Below are 18,456 nucleotides of genomic sequence, written 5' to 3' on the forward strand. Positions count from 1 at the left end.
CAGAAACGGATTGCACTCGATATCCATCTAGAAATCCCTTGTTTTGACAACGGAAATCCTTTCCTTGGGGCTCCAAAGGCCACAAACAGCTGGGGCGTCTTCCGAACTCCAGCTGTGCGTTGAAGATAGAATTTTAAACACCTCTGAACGTCCAGAGAATGAAGTGTCCTCTCAGCCTGGGTTGAGGGCCGAGGAAAAAAAGAATGCAGAACCACCGGTTCATTAAGATGAAAGTCTGTCGGTACCTTCGGAATGAATAGGAACTTTAAATCTGCCTTATGTATTGGCTCAAATGGCGACCTCATCAGCTGAGCCAGGACTACATTCAGATGCCAAACCGGGGGTGGAGGCCGAACTGGCGGAAACACCCGAAACAGTCCCTTAAGAAATTGTTTTATCACTCTTGCTGATAACAGAGAAGGACCAGATCTTGTTCGCCTATATCTGGAAATAGCCGCCAAGTGGACCTTGATGGAAGCATGAGCCAGACCTGCCTGAGCCAAAGAAAGAATGTATGGTAAGAGTTGATGTGGAGCTGATGAGAATGGCTGCACTCCTTCTCTCTGGCACCATAAATAAAACCTTTTCCACTTAGATCTATATGTTTTATTAGTGCTAGGAGCTCTTGCTTGTGCTAATATGTTCCTGCATTCCTCCGGAATGTCTAGATCCTTAAACTCTCTGTGTTCAGGAGCCATGCTGTCAACTGAAGCGAGCTCGGGTTCGGGTGGAGGACCTGGCCGTTGGACATAGATAGAAGAGTCTGGTTGGAGTGAAGTTGAATGGGCTGTTCCTCCGACAGAAGAAGTAACTCCGTGAACCAGAACTGGCGAGCCCAGGCGGGCGCTATCAGTATCATCCTGCACTTGTCCATCTTGAGTTTCTTGAGGACTCGAGGAATGAGGGGAAATGGCGGAAAGGCGTAAACAAATGCGCCAGACCAAGACATCAAAAGGGCATTCCCCAGCGATCCTCGATGGTGTTCCCTGCTTGCGTAGCACCGTCATTTCTTGTTGACCGGAGTGGCAAACAGGTCGATTGCTGGGGTCCCCCAGCGGGAGAAGATGTCCTTGACCACTGCGTCGTCCAATTCCCACTCGTGTGAGACTGCCTTCAGGCGGCTCAGCGTATCCGCCTTCGTGTTGCATACTCCTGGAAGGTGTTCCGCCACGAGCCTGATGTTCTGTGAGATTGCCCATTCCCATAGCAGCTGGGCCTCCTGAGAAAGCAGTGGCGATCTTGTGCCTCCCTGCTTGTTGATGTAATGCATTGCGGTGGTGTTGTCCGTCCGCACTAGAATGGCCGAATTTGAAATCCTTGGAAGGAAAGCCAACATTGCCCATCGAATAGCTCTCAGCTCCAGAACATTGATATGTAAGCGACGTTCTCCTGGCGTCCAGTGTCCACTTACTTGGAGATCCTGCATGACCGCTCCCCAACCCTGAAGGGAGGCGTCTGTTGTAATGACGCGAGGAGCTGGCGCCGCTCTGAAACTGAGACCAGCCGAGAGGTGAGATCCTCTCATCCACCATGAAACTGACTGTTTCATCCGCTGGGTGACAGTTACCCTGTCGTTGAAGGACCCTTCCACCTGCTTCCACTGAAGGTCCAGTTCCTCTTGCAAGCGGCGCATTCGCAGCCTGCAGTGCGGAATCAATTGAATACAGGAGGAAATCGACCCTAGAAGAGATTTGTACCTCCTGACTGTCATCCAACTTTTCTTTTGTAATTGAGCGGCTGAAGACATGAGTTTCATTTGTCTCTCTTCCGATGGGAAGGCTTTGCACACCTGAGTATCGAGTATTGCTCCCAGGAACTTTACTGAACATGCTGGTTGAAGAACCGATTTTTCTCTGTTGAGTTGTAAACCCAGGTGAGTGAAGAGATTCAAACATGTCTCCACCGCCTCTGACGCTGCTTGTAAACTTGGTGCCTTCAGCAGCCAGTCGTCTAAGTACGGGAATATTTCCAGCGACTGTCTTCTCAGAAAAGCCGCTACAGGGGCCAGCACCTTCGTGAATATCCGGGGTGCGGATCTTAATCCGAATGGGAGCACCATGAACTGGAAGTGACTCTTGCCTACTGTGAAGCGAAGGAAACGTCTGTGAGCTGGGTGGATCGGGATATGAAAACAGGCATCTTCCAGGTCTAACGTAGCCATGAAGTCGCCTGGATTCAAGGGGCGCAATATGTCTTGGAGTGAAATCATCCGAAACGACAGTTTCACGAGATAGGTATTGAGCTCCCTTAAATCCAGGATTGGGCGCCACTTGTCCTTTGCTTATCAGAAAAAATCTTGAATAGAAACCTTCTCTTTGTGATAGGGGAACACGTTGGATCGCCCCTTTCCGAAGCATTTGTTGAGCTTCCAACTGCAGAAGGTTTAGATGTTTCGAAGTAGTGGCGTGGGGAGCTCTTGTAGGTGGAAATTCCTGGAATTCTAGCGTATGCCCATGTTGGATGATATTCAATACCCACTGATCCGAAGTTATTTCTTCCCAGCTGCTCAGATGTTGAGATATCCTGCCGCCCACTGGAGAACCATGGAGCGGAGGAACAGTTGGCAGAGTCAGGAGGCCGCTATCGACGCTTGCCAGCGTCCTTGCCCTGACGCCCTTGACGTCCACGAGAACTCTGACGAGAGAAAGACTGAGATTGTGACTGCCTCTGATAATACTGATTGCCGTACTGAGGTCTGTACGACTGTGACTGCTGAGAGTACCGTTGTTGCTGATAGCCACCTCTTGGCGAAGTGAAGCCTCTTCCTCTTGCTCCACGGAACGGTGTCTTCCTATATTGTAGGGTACCAAGAGCTCTAGCAGTCTCTTTATCTTTCTTTATCCCCTGTAGGGTGTCATCGACATGTTTCCCAAATAACATGTCCCCATCAAAGGGTAAGTCAAGAATCTTATTTTGAACTTCCGGCCGGAAATAAGTTGCTCGCAGCCAACCCTGCCTTCTAAGAACTGCCGCACTACCCAGAGCACGGAACGAAGTGGTTGCGATGTCCATCGCGCAGTCAATCATTTCTGAAGAAGAACGTTGGCCTTCTTCAAGAAGTTTCAGTGCTTCGGCCTTCGGGTCATCCTCCAGTAGGTCGATGTATGCTGCGACATCACTCCACATCTGGCGGTCGTACCTTGCCAGAATAGCCAATGCATTGGCCGCCCGGACCAGCAAGCTCGCCATTGAGGAAAACCGCTTCCCAGCGTAGTCCAACCTTCAACCCTCCTTGTCTGGTGGAGTTGTGAGGGTGGCTGAAGGATTCCGCGATCTTTTCTGCGCTGCTTGTGATATGACTGAGTCCGGTCTTGGTTGTCCAATCAAGCAGGCAGGACTGTCATCAGGAGCTTTATACTTCTTTTCTAGGCGCGGTAGAGTTGGAATAACCGTCTCTGGGGCTTGCATTACCTTCTTTCCTTCATCCCATATATGCTCTACAATGGGAATCGAACGCACTGCCTTACGGTAAGCCTCTTTAAAATCATATAAAAAACAATCCGTAGATGTTGTAGGCATTGCCAGCTTGAAGCGTTCCGTGGCTCTCTCCATTAAGTTGAAGAAACCTCCTACATCAGCCGGAGGTGAATCTATCGGGTCCGGCACCGGAGCAGCCGAATCCTGAATAATATATTGATTCCATTCACTATCCGGGTTTTGATCACGGTTGTCACCTGCTCCATCCTCATCTGAAGTGTCATCCTGGTCCCGTGTCTGCCGATGACATTCCCCCTCTTCTTCCACATGTACCGGGGGCAGCGACTGAGTTGCCACCACCTCTGGCTGAACTTGCGCCTGACCTTCCACTGGTCGCGACACCTTTCTGCTCCTATATTCCTCCAGCATTGCCCGTAAATCCGTCAAAAGGCTCATGGGCATAGAAACCGTGCCCTGCTGTACTTGGGCTTCCTGATATGCAACTTGAGTTTGTTGTCGCTGCTCTTGCTGGCAATAATACCCATCTTCCTCATCAGATTCATGGTATTTAAGATGCAACTGCGATGGACTATAAGCATCTCCATACATCTCATTCTCCTCCTCAGAATAGTCCTGTTCTTCCAATAACAGGGCTGGGGGAAATGGGGTCACCTTTCTAGGTGATGTCATGTCAGGTGTTATCCTCCTTTTCCTTGGGACTGCCGTCGACGGCGTCATAGATGAGTCCATCATATCCGATGCCATCGTCGACGGGGCCGTCGACGGGGCCGCCGACGAGATCATCTTCGTCGTCGACTGGTTCGCCATCGTCGACTGGTTCGCCATCGTCGACGGGATCGTCGACGGCATCGTCATCGTCGACGAGATTGCCATCGTCGACGTGATAGCCACCGTCGACGGAACTGTCGTCGTCGACGGGATTGTCTTCGTCGACGAGGTGGTTACCGTCGACGTAGTGATCGTCGTCGACATATTCTTCGTCGACGGCATCGTCGAAGTTTTCGTCGTCGTCTTCGTCGACGCGGGATGGCTCGTCAACGGGTGAGGAGATAAAGTCACTGAAGAGGCCTTGGAGCCTTTCTTAACCACTGTTGAAGCCTCTACAGATGGTTTCTTGAAGGGCTTAGAAACTTTCTCTTGATGTGAAGGCCCAGCCGAGCCCTCAACAAGTTTTGCCTTCTGCACCTGAGGTGCTTGCCTTTCCCTCTCCTTTACACTTCCGTGAGGAGATTCGCCAGGCTCGGGCTTGCCAGACCTATCAGAGGTCCCACGCACAGCCTTAGAGGGGGGTTCAGATGATACCTCCACAGATGATCTGCCCCTCTTCAGAGATGTATTGGAAGACGTCAACCTGGCATCCTCCTCATCACTGGAAACCACAACTTCTTTCTTTTCCAACTTCCTGAGCCAAATTAGTAATCTTCCCTCACGGTCCCGGAGGGTCTTAACAGACATCATCCTGCATAGTTTACATTCCTCTGCCTTATGGTCAGGATATAAACAATATATACAGTCTTTGTGCTTGTCTTCTACATAATGTCGTTTTTTACCACAACTGGCACAAGACCTGAACAGGCTCTTCTTTTCCTTATCAGCCATAGTTGAAACTTAAACAAATCCTCACAGAAAAACTGTGTAAATAATACCTTAAAGTAGAAGTTAGAGCAGAGCTCTAAGGAGACTCCCTGTCACCAACGATGCGGTAGAAAATCTAAGGTTCTGAGCTTTCTCAGGAAGGTTCCACAGGGTGAGGCTAATCTGATTGGTTGCTAGTATAAGTTTGGGTCTTTTTACATAAGGACTCCTATAGGTTACAAAATGTAATGAGGCCTAGGCCTAATTTTTTTACTTTTTTGCACCTATTAGGGTGTGTTTACCTATATATATATATATATATTTATAATTACCGAGGCTCCCATTCCGACGACGGGGAATGATACAAGCAATGGGAATCTATGAAAGTTCCAATACTGGAGTAAACTACTAAAGCCTCCTAGCTTCTATTTCCGCCCATCCCTCCCACAAAGGCTTATCCGTGGAAAGCACAAGTGATGGGTAAAATGCCTGGTAAATATATCTGCCACAGGAACTCACCCAGGACACATTCCAATCCATGTTTTTCACCCACTGTCCCACTTCAGACCAAGACCAGCCGTATGACACTGAGTCATAGTGCAACAGCAACAGGCCATTCCGAACTGTTAGCCCAGGCCATCTCTGAACTGAAACACATCCAATCATATTGTGCGGCACACAAACCCTCCATGGCTTGTTCCTAGAAACCAAGAAACAACATGCAGCACACTCATAGTGCCACATGACCACCCTGCAAACACAGTCAGGAGCAACCCACAGGTCAGTATTGGTACTGACCAGCGGATCAGTACTGATAGAGTAGTCCCTCCCTTCCATCCAAGATTCCTGATTATCTCTGTCCCTGTCTAGAAAGCTTTTGGTTGTCCATGCCTGGGTGGGGGAGGGTGTGAGGGTGGCACTAGTACTATTACTTGTAGGACATTGCCTGCTTTTTTCTGCCCACTGTTCATCGCTCCTAAGATCCTGCCCCTCTTACCGTGGAGAGGATATGACCTTGACAAAGCATCTCCTCTGCGGCCGAACAGTCTCCCACTTCTTGGCCAAATCCACTAGAACACCGGCATCCAGAAGTCCGTACCCATAATGGTGGCTCACTGGAACAGAAAAGGTTTATGGATATACAAGAAAACATTACTGCAATAACAATTCTCAAACTCTTGTCAGAGATACCATCTACTCTAACGTACAGTGACAACACACATTGAAGGCCTGAAATCATGGCAGAGTACATCATAAACAAATAAGTCCAGGCAGGACAAATTCCAGACAAGAGGGCACAGCCAAGCTAGAGCAGATGAGGTGTCACTGCAGAGCAAGCCCACAATCCAGAAGACATGCAATGGGGGAATCCAGCCCAGAGGGCATATCAGGACAGGAGAGGCCAGAGAGCACAATAAATCAAGACCACAGGCACAATCAGGATAATTCTGAAGATGCGGACGGGAGAACCAAGACAAAAGGACACAGCAGGGAGGTTCACTACCAGAACTTCAAGTTCTAAATATCGACTACAAATATATTGTTAAGGCTAGCACAGATCGGTAACTACACATGTACTTTATCTAGCTCCATACATATTTGTCCAGACTAGAGGACACAGCACAAGAGCCAGGACACAAGATGGCATGGAAGCCCAGGGCAGAGAATGGCTTGAGAAGACATGGAATGGGAGCCAGGAGTAGAGGACATGGATTTGGAGCACAGACTACAGGACACAATATAGAAAGTTCATCGCAAAGGACACTCCATGGGATCCCAGAGCCGAGGCCACACCGCATGGGAGTCCAGACAATAGAACACAGCGTGGAAGCCCAGAGCAGAGGACACCGCAGGAGAGCTCAGAGTAGAGGACACGGCATGGGAGTCCAGAGCAGACGACACGTCCGGAGAGTCCAGAGCAGAGGACACGGCATGGGAGTCCAGAGCAGAGGACACGGCATGGGAGTCCAGAGTAGAGGACACGGCAGGAGAGCTCAGAGTAGAGGACACGGCAGGAGAGCTCAGAGCAGAGGACACGGCATGCGAGTCCAGAGCAGAGGACACAGCAGTAGAGCTCAGAGCAGAGGACACAGCATGGGCGATCAGAGCAGAGGACACGGCAGGAGAGGTCAGAGCAGAGGACACAGCAGGAGAGCTCAGAGCGGAGGACATGGCATGGGATCCCAGAGCCGAGGCCACACCGCCTGGGAGTCCAGACAATAGAACACAGCATGGAAGCCCAGAGCAGAGGACACCGCAGGAGAGCTCAGAGTAGAGGACACGGCATGGGAGTCCAGAGCAGACGACACGTCCGGAGAGTCCAGAGCAGAGGACACGGCATGGGAGTCCAGAGCAGAGGACACGGCATGGGAGTCCAGAGCAGAGGACACGGCAGGAGAGCTCAGAGTAGAGGACACGGCAGGAGAGCTCAGAGCAGAGGACACGGCATGCGAGTCCAGAGCAAAGGACACAGCAGTAGAGCTCAGAGCAGAGGACACAGCAATGGCGATCAGAGCAGAGGACACGGCAGGAGAGCTCAGAGCAGAGGACACAGCAGGAGAGCTCAGAGCGGAAGACATGGCATGGGAGTCTAGAGCAGAGGACACGGTAGGAGAGCTTAGAGCAGAGGACACGGCATGGGAGATCAGAGCAGAGGACACAGCAGGAGAGCTCAGAGCAGAGGACACGGCAGGAGAGCTCAGAGCAGAGGACACGGCATGGGAGTCCAGAGCAGAGGACACGGCAGGAGAGCTCAGAGCAGAGGACACGGCAGGGGAGCTCAGAGTAGAGGACACGGCATGGGAGTCCAGAGCAGACGACACGTCAGGAGAGTCCAGAGCAGAGGACACGGCATGGGAGTCCAGAGCAGAGGACATGGCAGGAGAGTCCAGAGCAGAGGACACAGCAGGAGAGCTCAGAGTAGAGGACATGGCAGGAGAGCTCAGAGCAGAGGACACGGCATGCGAGTCCAGAGCAGAGGACACGGCAGTAGAGCTCAGAGCAGAGGACACAGCATGGGAGATCAGAGCAGAGGACACGGCAGGAGAGCTCAGAGCAGAGGACACAGCAGGAGAGCTCAGAGCAGAGGACACACCATGGGTGTCCAGAGCAGAGGACACGGCAGGAGTGCTTAGAGCAGAGGACACGGCATGGGAGATCAGAGCAGAGGACACGGCAGGAGAGCTCAGAGCAGAGGACACGGCATGGGAGTCCAGAGCAGAGGACACGGCATGGGAGTCCAGAGCAGAGGACACGGCATGAGAGCTCAGAGCAGACAATAGAACACAGCGTGGAAGCCCAGAGCAGAGGACACGGCATGAGAAGACAAAGCATGGGAGCCCACAGCAGAGGACACGGCATGGGAGTCCAGAGCAGAGGACGCAGCAGGAGAGAGCAGAGGACACAGCATGGAAGTCCAGAGCAGAGGACACTGCAGGAGAGCTCAGAGCAGGGGACACGGCATGGGAGTACAGAGCAGAGGACACGGCAGGAGAGCTCAGAGCAGAGAACACGGCATGGGAGATCAGAGCAGAGGACACGGCAGGAGAGCTCAGAGCAGAGGACACGGCATGGGAGATAAGAGCAGAGGACAAGGCAGGAGAGCTCAGAGCAGAGGACACGACAGGAGAGCTCAGAGCAGAGGATATGGCATGGGAGTCTGGAGCAAAGGACAAGGCAGGAGAGCTCAGAGCAGAGGACACGGCAGGAGAGCTCAGAGCAGAGGACACGACAGGAGAGCTCAGAGCAGAGGATATGGCATGGGAGTCTGGAGCAAAGGACAGGGCATGCAAACTCTTAACATAGGGGCCCAGAACAGAGAACATTACATTTGAGCCCAAAACACAGGAAACGGCATGGGAGTTCACAGCAGGCAACATGGTGGCATGGAGCAGAGGATATGGCATGATGGGAGCAGGTGAGAGGCCAAAACATGAAGGCTCAGAGTATGGGATATCACACTGGATGCTACAGCAACATTCAAAGCATGGTATGTTATAGTCAAGGAGAAAAAGGAGAGAGGCAGATACCTGGAATGGAAACAGACAGCCCAGCTGCCTTCATCACAATGTTATCATGTGTAGAAAGCATTCACTGCCAGCAGTACACCTTCATAGTCCTCAAAACGTTCTGCCTCACTCACCTTTACGGCCCACTCCATTCAAAACCCAATCATTGGCCTGTAAGTGAGCTGGCCTTGATGCTCTCACTACCAGATGGTGCATGTCCCTCCAGGTGAGAGCTGGGCTGCAAAGAGAAAAAGTGCACCTTAGAACAATGCACCATAAAAGAATAGATAAATACAGGCAGTGATGTGTCTGGCAGCATATGGATGGATACAAAGGAACTCCTGCCTAAGGCTGACAGGAATCGAAAATAATGGGAAACCCAACCTACCCTTGAGGGCCTGGGCAAAATCAAACAAACGGGTAAAGGTGCCTTCAAGGGGTTTGTTTGCAATACTTAGTTATATCATTTCAGTTTATCATTCAGTGCAAGAGTTTTCCATCAACCTGCTGATTAATTTATTTTCTTATATGAATTTCATGTAACATTTAATTCTATGATATTCAGTTCTTTATGAGATAAGAACCACAACTAAATCATAACAGATATAAACAAAGGATGTACAGACACAGGTGTATATAAAAGAGAGTTTTATCTTTCAAAATTCATAAAGGGTACTTGAAGTGACAGGGTTTGACTTCATGGGCGCCTGCCTCACGAACGCCGAGAAATGCACAGAAACCACATTACCCAGAAGGCCTTCTGGGAAATGACGGCATCGCATATAATCACGCACAGCGCATCTTAGCGCTGTACGTGTGTAACGGGGAGTCAGTAATGGGCTGGGAACGATGTTTAGGTAAAGCGGGTTTTATTCTCATATACAACATCTTTTTACGAAATGTCAGACTTTCTTTGGCAAACTCGGCTGAATCCGTGGTGCCCCTTTGGATAAATGCTGCTTAGGAGACAGTCTCGCCCCTGGTTTGGGCTCTTCGGGTTGTACGTCTCTCGTGGTAACCGGAAAGAAAATAAACAAAAAAAAAAGGACCGATTACAATCTGATCTCGTTCTGTTTTAATCCCAAGGGAACCGGGGAAGTGAGAGGACACCTCTTGTGTGGCGCTTTACCGCTGCTGTGTCTCGTGGTGAAGTGGAGGGATCTATAGGGACCAGGAAGGTGAGGGACACTAAGGAAGAGGGTGTACTTGCTAACGCGGGACTACACCCCGCCGTCCCACCCAACTTGCGAACTTGTCCCGTACCTGTCTGAGCCACACTCCTCCCTCGGGAGTGTGGCACGGCGCAGCGCGGTTCCGTTGGCCTCCTGGCTCGTCTGCTTCGCCTTGCGGCGCGTCTGCTTCTCTTCCTCGCTCGGCGTCCTCGGTCCCACGCACTCTCCGGTTCTTCTCCTCGTACTCTCCCGATCTCTGCTCTCCGCCTCCAGTGATGTCACACGCTACTCCTGTGATGTCCGGGTTCTTAACCAATGCCCCGAAGCAGACGTCACGGTGGGAGGGGCCTTCATCCGAGTCATACGACCAGTTAAGGGAGCCGTGCACATTTCCTCCTGTTGTCGAGTGCCAGGGAACCTGTTCGTCTGTGGGGAAGGAGTAAGGGAATCCTCGTCATTATGGGTCCACCAGTCCGCTTCATGGTCCATCCCTTGTATACTGGGTGCCTTGTTACAACGTGATTCTGGATTATTGCCCGTCTGCAGAGCGGCTGCTCTGCCTCTTCGCCGTACCTGGATTCCGTTTTGTTGGCCGGACCCGGAGGTTCCTGTTACTCGTCTCAATCTGCTAGTGAGGACGCGCCCTTTTCTCCAACACCGGATTTCCCCGCCGCAGCCTTTCCTGCTCTGTGTTCCCCGCTCGCGGCTGAGGCGGGGTTTCCCTTTCCTGCTCTGTGTTCCCCGCTCGCGGTGGGGTTTCCCAGCGTTTCGCTCGGCTGAGCGAGAACGCACTGCGGGTGGCTCACAGGAGAACTTTGGTGACTCCGATCTCATGGAAGCCCGATCCTGGTAGGAAGTCCTTTGCTTGTTGTTTTGCCTGAGACAATATTTGAGTCCTTGGGAGTGCTTACTAATTCTGTTCTTGGACCGTAGAAAAGTTCATGGAATATTTGCTCTTTCTTTTGTTTTGACCCCTGGTGGATTATCCTGGATGCGAGAACTATTACCTGGCTGGGAGCCTCTGCCAAACTGAGAATGCACAGTGTTTGCTTACAAACATTTTTTCCTATGGATTCCATGTTTTTTTCTATTTTACAAGGGATACAAGGGTGTATGAAAGTGAGTATGGACTTGTGCCAGTGTATTGATATTATACAGCTATGAGACAGCTTTATGGTGGTGACTCATGATATATATTTGTATTCTAGGTGGATAGTGTTTCCTAACTGTAAGAGAAGTATCTTACGCGGTGTTCAGGAAGACTCTTCAGGTAGGAACTTATCAAGGTATTGCTTTGGCTATAGCGAAAAGTGAAGAGAAAAGTTAGGATATCTGTATCTTATTAATGTTATGCTTTTTTGTTACAGGTTATTCCCTTTCAACTGCTGCACCTATCCCTAGCTTGATCGCCTTTATACTCTGTATACTATTTAGTCAAAGTGTGAGGAAGTCGGGAGGTGGACCCCTGTTGAACATCGTCCTGATCCTGAGGATCAAGGCGGTTGTGACATGAAGTTCAAACACACAATGTAACAAGAGGATATCGTAAACACTTAATTGGTCCTACAATGTGACAATTGTATACACTTTCCCTCTTAGAAATTATTTTCAGAAAAAAGTTTTAAAGACGACGTTTTGATCTCTTACGCAATCGTCCATGAGACCATCTTCAGGACTATTCTGCATAATACAGATGACCCCTGAAATTTGTTTCAACCGATCCCCAAAACGGTATATTTGTAATTGTCAATTTCAGTGTATATAGGCAGAACTGATCATTATTCGATGCCTGTTATTTATGATGTTCAAGTAATCGCCACATCACTAGTGGAATTATCGAGAGACTTGTGCCTCTTTAGCTGGAGTCTATCAGTTTGCTTCTTCAAAGTGAATTTCCAATTATGAATTAATCTGTTATTTAATATCTCACGCGTAGGATAGCAGATCGGACGAGAGACTGCCAATCCTACGTGTGAGATATTAAATAACAGATTAACAGCAGCAGCTGGAATTACCCCGCCTAAGCAATATTATCAAACGTAGTTGGGGTGATCCCTATCTTCGATGGAATGCTTTAACTGTGGGTGTTGGGGAGACCCTGCTAAGGGCTAAAAGAGTAAATGCAGATTTAGGGATGGTACCTGTCTTAGCTTGACTTACTTTACAATACTGTAGAATCTAAATCAACCCTCTGCCTTACCTAGGCTGTGTGACAGTCCCCGGTCGGAAGAATCGAGACAAGACTTTGATTTTAGCCCTACTGGGCACCCTCCACCTTCTTGACCCTCCTGTTGCACTTGAGTCAAACTTCAATCCGGCGACAAGACATGTTAAGGTAGAAATACATTGGCCGACTGGTCTAAGGAGAGAGGGGACGGAGCCAGACCCCTTACTGTACTGAGCTACAAGTGTACTGGTGACTGGTATCATGCAACAGAATCAAATAATGGAAACAATTACGTTTCGGTATCATTGTAGCAAACAGGTCAAACCTGTCCCCTAAATATATGCAGAATCTTCTCCATTATTATTATAACATGCATTAGTCCACCATTTTCTGAATCATCAATGATAACTAAAGAGCAAATTCCTTAATGATTATCAATATAACGGCTGAGTGTTCAAAGGCAAGACATTTCAATCAGCTACTGAAAACGTAATCTCCAGTTCTTTGTTGCTGTTTAACGAGTTTAACTTTTGGAAAAGTAGTGAGGGCGCAACAAATCCAAAGACTCTTATGTGACAAGGAGGAAGACCATAGAAAGAACAAACAGTGCCTTAAATAGAGATGCAGGTCAATACTCTTCCGTATGTTCAGAACAGATTCCTAAAAAGCATTCCATATATGTCATCTGATTTACAGAAGAATCTAAAAGAATAAAAGGCTCCAGACACTCTCCTTCACTGACCAGTCAATTTTATAGTTCAATGTTTTATAATCTCTCCTGAAAAGACGTCACATTTCACTCTGTGGAGAACTTACCCTAACAAGGCAATCTGACACACTGGAACTGTCTTATGGAAAGAAAAATGTTACCCTGTAAACATCTGTAAAGTAAAAAGCTGTAGATTTACATGCTATGCTTACTTCTGCCATCCAGTGTTGGGTCTGGAAGTTTGCAACTTGCTTTTGTTCAAAGAACTTAGGGGCATATTACCAATGGCTTGTATCGTCGCTTTCTCGGCGAATTGTGCCGAGAAAGCGGCGATACAGCTAGAGCCCTATTACCAAGGGCACTTTAAAGTCTGGCCCGAGCCCACTTTGCATATCGGCGATAAACATCGCTAATGACATTCAAAGTGGGCGTTCCCACGTCCAACCACATGTAAAATGTGGTTGGAGGTGGGAACACCCTATTACCAAGGCAGGCGTTAGGAGACAAAAACCTGCGATAAACTCATTTATCGCAGGTCTCCCAACGCCTTCTCCGACCAGGCGTTAGGCATTGTTAACATGGGGGTGTGGATCATAAAGCTGAATCCACCCCCCGATATTATCAAGGCCCACATTAGCGCATGGAAACAACATTTGTTTTCATGCGCTAATGTGCCATATCGCCGGATTTCTGATCGCCTGCCTGATGCGCATTGATAATTGCGCGCTAATTAGGCAATGAAATACGGCGATAGCCGGCGATACGGAGATGTGCGTTGTGCGTTTTGCAACGCACATCTCGGTAATATGCCCCTTAGTCGCAACATCTTTTGTGACTCCAACGATAGTCCACAAAGCACGAGGACACATGCTCCACCTCAAGTTGCTGTCCGCTCAGCAGGTGAGTGGTGTAAATGGAATGCAGTGTCAAAAACTAGGATAGTCTGTATTGTGCACTAGATGGTAAAAAATAGCAGAAAGTGATTAGATGTCTGTGATCACAGCCCGCTTCCAGCATAGAGGGATGGCATATGCAAATCTACAGTACGACATGCTAAAAACAGATGCTTACACGGCAAGTAACAAGACGCCATACATACCTGCCCACTACCTGTCCCCTGACCAACACAAGTACACGCACATTCACTGTTAGTTACCGCCTAGTCTCTAGTTCCTGAATCTTCAGGTTGTTCTATACATTTGTTAGTTTGTAATAAAGATCTGGATATATGTTGCATTGCTGATGTGCCCAATTTGCCTTGATCTGCTACCATAGCATAACCCGTGATCCTTACTGAACAATTCTCTGGTGTGATCCCGGGAAACAACTGTTGTTTTCTTCTTTTATACTGTGAACTGCCACTGTTGTTGCTTTATATTTTTTCATTTGCATGACTGTAACCGATGACAGTGATACGCTGTACTAAATACTTTGCTTTTATTTCGCTTCCTGCAATTGAGCTCCCTCATGTGAATGTATAATTGAAGCGACTTGTGACAAATACTATGTACTACGGCACGGCTAATTTTTCATGAGTGTAATGCTGAAAAAAATGACAAAAAATGCAATAAACATATTCAAACAAAAAAATTAGACAGAAACACATGTATGCACCAACAGAGTAAATAAAAGGTAGAATTCAACCATGGTGCTAAAACAATGAATATATGCAGGCATATAGATACATGGCAGTAATCCTACGATGTAGACCCTAGCTAGATGTACCTAAGTGTACCTAGCATGTAGGTTGGAGTAAAGCCAAGAATACACCTAGGAAACAGCCAAGTCCATCACCTGAAGTGCGAGACTGTGGGACCGCGTCTTGGACTCAAGTTGGACACCCCGTGAGGAATGTCATACCACTGCATGCTGGAGTGTTTGCGTGCAGGGACATCAGCGTCTCGTTTCAGCATGGAAGCTTCTCCTCTAGTTTGCCCAGCGGAGATGTGGTACTTATATACCTGAAAGGTACCCTCAGGGGTTCTACCTAGATGTGCCATGGTACTAAAGGCTTGTCTGCCAAGGATGACGATAGTGGTGACTCTTGTAGAGAGTTCTTATTCAGAAGATGGTAATCCTGCTGTGATACTAAGATACCTCGGGGCATATAATCAAGGCGGCGATAAAAAATTATCACCGCTTTTGCGGCTGTTTTCAGCCGAAAAGCGGCGATAATTTTATCGTAATATTAGCACGGTCACGCTACCGCGTGAATCCTTGCTTTAGCGCCCTTTCCTTTAACGCCCACCTTTGCATCTCTAATGAGATGCAAAGTGGGCGTTCCAGCTCAAAATAACTGGAGAAATGTCGCTAAGTGATATTTCTCCAATGATCAATGGGCACGCTAACAAGCAGAGCGATAAGAATAGTAGCGCTAACCTTGGTTATTGCTACTTTCCTCACGCCTGCTTTTCCTTTAACTAAACAATGTTAGTCAATGGGTGGTGGATTATAGGGCTGAGACCACCCAGCCCTATCAACAAGGATATCGCCATTTTCCATGGAACATCGCTGGAAAACCAGCGATGTTCCATGGAAACCATCGCTATCACGGGAATAATTATTGCCATTGCGCTATGCGTTGGTAATACAGCGCTAGCATGGCGATAACATTCCTCACGCAAGGGCGGCCAGCGATAATTATTGCTGATGCTTGTTGATATGTCCCCTCATGCTTAATAAATGAGGCGAGTTTTCGAAGAACACCACACGACATTTATTCAGCACCTAACTAGGTAAAAGGTCAGCGCCAGACCGGTTATGTAGAGCAAGGTAGGACAAATGTAGGTAAAAGGTCATGCAACTACCTAAGCCTAAATTGGGGTACACTGGGTCTCATAACACCCACTCCTCATCCGACTGAACGACAAAATTAACAAATGCTAAAATATGCCTGTTTTGAAAACACAAGGCATTGCCAAAATATGAGTATAAAAAATCTAAATACACGGTATGTGTTAAAAACTATGCAAATGTTAAAAACTCTCTGTAAGTCCTCTAAATAGTCAATATACTGTCAGACGAACTGAGCAAGCTGAAAGCCATAGTGCTCAGTGAGAACAAGAGAGAAAAATAAAACAAAAATGATGATGCTGAATTCCAATTTGGGTTGTTTTGGAAAAAGGCTGAATTGTTCCCATCACACAGAGAGTCAATTATTTGTGTGTCCTGGCTGGGAGACGCAACATCACTGCTGCTTGCTTTTGCAGACAACGGTCCCTGTAACACCTCTTGGATCAGGTCAATAGAGCAAAGGTGATCTTCTCTAGTTCACACAGCTGTTGCTGAGGAAGTACTTGAAGCATATAAGCCTGTGGTAGAGCGGTGTCCATTCCGACAGGAGCCGAAGCATAAAGTTGGGGCTCTAAGAATGCCGACATCACCATTGAAATATGTTGAGGACACTCCAATATGTGGGCCTTTAATGTGTCCAACAGTACATCTACGTCTGGAGGTGCAACCAATGGAAGTGTTAGCCATATGTCCAACACGCATTCGTATCCGCAGAATAGGCAGGGGAGCATAGGCAAGACACAGTCAACCCAGACTGATCTAAACGATAGGAACCAATTTTCGCATACCTCCCGAAGCCGAGGCTTGCCCAGATGGAGTACCATGCATTCACAGCATCGTCGCACAAGGAGTGCTTTTTCCATCGGTTTGGAAACTGGGACTTCCATAGTGTAGCAGGAAAATTAAACCCAGGATACCCACTACAAGTAGTGGTACCCGGGGAAGCCCTCCAAAAACACTTCCCAATACTGAGTGTATAAATGATGCAATAACTCAGAAGATAGTCTGAAAGGTACTCAATAGTCCAGAACCCATGCTCTTAAATTGGTGTACTATCCCATTCGTATAATACATGTTAAAGATACAATGTACCATTTCTCCAAAATGGAGCGGGAAATTAGTTCGGACTAATGCCTGTATCTCAGCTGAAGACCTTGCAACCTGGAGATCAAAAGTCTCTCGGGCTGAGGTTAAGGCCGCATCCTTCTGTAAAAGTATGGCTTTCAGTCTGCTCAGACTCCTGGGACGTGTTCTGCCCTCAGTGTTACCTAGTTTTGTAAGTACCAATTCCACATTTTTTGTGTCTGATGAGATAGACCCACTGATTTTGTCCCTCCTTGTTTGTTTAGGTAGTGCATGCTGGTTGTACAGAAGATACACACCAATAGTGTTCCAAGACAGCCATTTTCAGAGAGACAACCGAGTAACTGCCTTCATCTATGCAGCCTATAGGCTAATTGCCTGCTATTACTTGGTTTTCTCTCTGAAAATAAAGGGATGTCTTGAAACACTATTGGAATGTATGTTCTGTGTCACAGTATGTAGGAAGGTGGCTACCTGACTATGGTTACCCCAGATTTTTTGCCTGTGTTTAGCTGGTTTTTTGACTAAGTTGACCTGGTTCCCTGCTAATCAGGGCCCCAGGCCATCTGCTCTCTCTGTAAAATGGATTCCATGTACCCTAGGTACATACCACAATTGGAAATGGACTCCTTGTCAGCCCCTGTATAATGCACTATAGGTGCCCAGGGCATAGGGGCCACCAAGGCCTACCAGGGGCTGCAGCATATCTTTTGCCACCCCTGGCTGGTTCTTAAATTGACACAACTGGCTGATCACTCAGCTGGGGTAAGGTGGTGTAATCACCCCTTACTTAGGTATAGTATACCTATATCTAAACCTATATCTGGACACATATAAACCTGTGAGCCACTCCTATGGAAGGCCTCATCAATCCTGGAGGCAGAGTGCGTGGTTTAATGTGAGATGGAGCTCTAGCATGAGCTGAGCCTGTCTGCAGCTGTCGGGAACAACTCCCTAAGCTGTTTCAGGATAACGCCATACCATATACTCTTAAGTGCCTTATAATCCTCGCGGTTATATAGCAACTCTGGTTTGGCTTTATCAAAACATGTCGTGTAAGGTGTCATACGATTTGGAATACTATCCCCTCGCCAGTTCTGGCGACGGGGATAGCATTCCACCCCTCTAGAGGGGTAAGACATGTTACTTTACTTAAATGCGGTTAATTTCTAAAAGGACCTTAGATCCACAAAATGGATGCCTCTGCCACAGACAAGAGTCTGACCCCCTGAAGCTGACCGAAACTCAGCCAAATGGGGCCTGGACAAAGGGTTTCCTGTTGCAGGGAGGTGTTACACCCCCTCAGACAGGAGATAGTGGATTGTAGCAGGGAGGTTTGAAAGAAACCAGACACTGCATGGGGAGCACAAGGCTGCCCCTTGCATAATCCGGCCAAACCGGTCCTGGGGCACTCCAGCCCTCGTGCCAGGGCGGCCTGGATCAAAGGAAGGGGGTGTATCCACCCACTTCCTGGGTCCCACCCATAGGAGGGGACCTAGCAGGTAATCCAGC

At 48.2% G+C, this 18,456-nt stretch overlaps 1 protein-coding gene and 1 long non-coding RNA gene across 6 annotated transcripts in view; one reads left to right on the forward strand and one right to left on the reverse strand.

Annotated features, from left to right (window-relative positions):
* The window catches only part of PCSK4 (proprotein convertase subtilisin/kexin type 4), a 361,577-nt gene that overhangs the window by 49,811 nt on the left and 293,310 nt on the right, over window positions 1-18,456 (reverse strand). For all 5 annotated transcript variants that reach the window (XM_078670994.1, XM_078670991.1, XM_078670992.1 and 2 more), the window contains 2 exons: window positions 9,155-9,258; window positions 6,011-6,128 (listed from right to left, as the gene is read on the reverse strand). In XM_078670994.1, the coding sequence (XP_078527120.1) occupies window positions 6,011-6,128; window positions 9,155-9,258 (222 nt within the window). The remainder of the gene's footprint in view (window positions 1-6,010; window positions 6,129-9,154; window positions 9,259-18,456) is intronic.
* LOC144799598 (uncharacterized) lies at window positions 10,555-14,645 on the forward strand. Its single transcript, XR_013603844.1, has 3 exons — window positions 10,555-11,311; window positions 11,401-11,462; window positions 11,560-14,645. It is a non-coding gene; the product is annotated as an uncharacterized LOC144799598 (long non-coding RNA).

This window comes from Lissotriton helveticus, chromosome 12, assembly GCF_964261635.1.
Source record: "Lissotriton helveticus chromosome 12, aLisHel1.1, whole genome shotgun sequence".
Classification (NCBI taxonomy): Eukaryota; Metazoa; Chordata; class Amphibia; order Caudata; family Salamandridae; genus Lissotriton; species Lissotriton helveticus.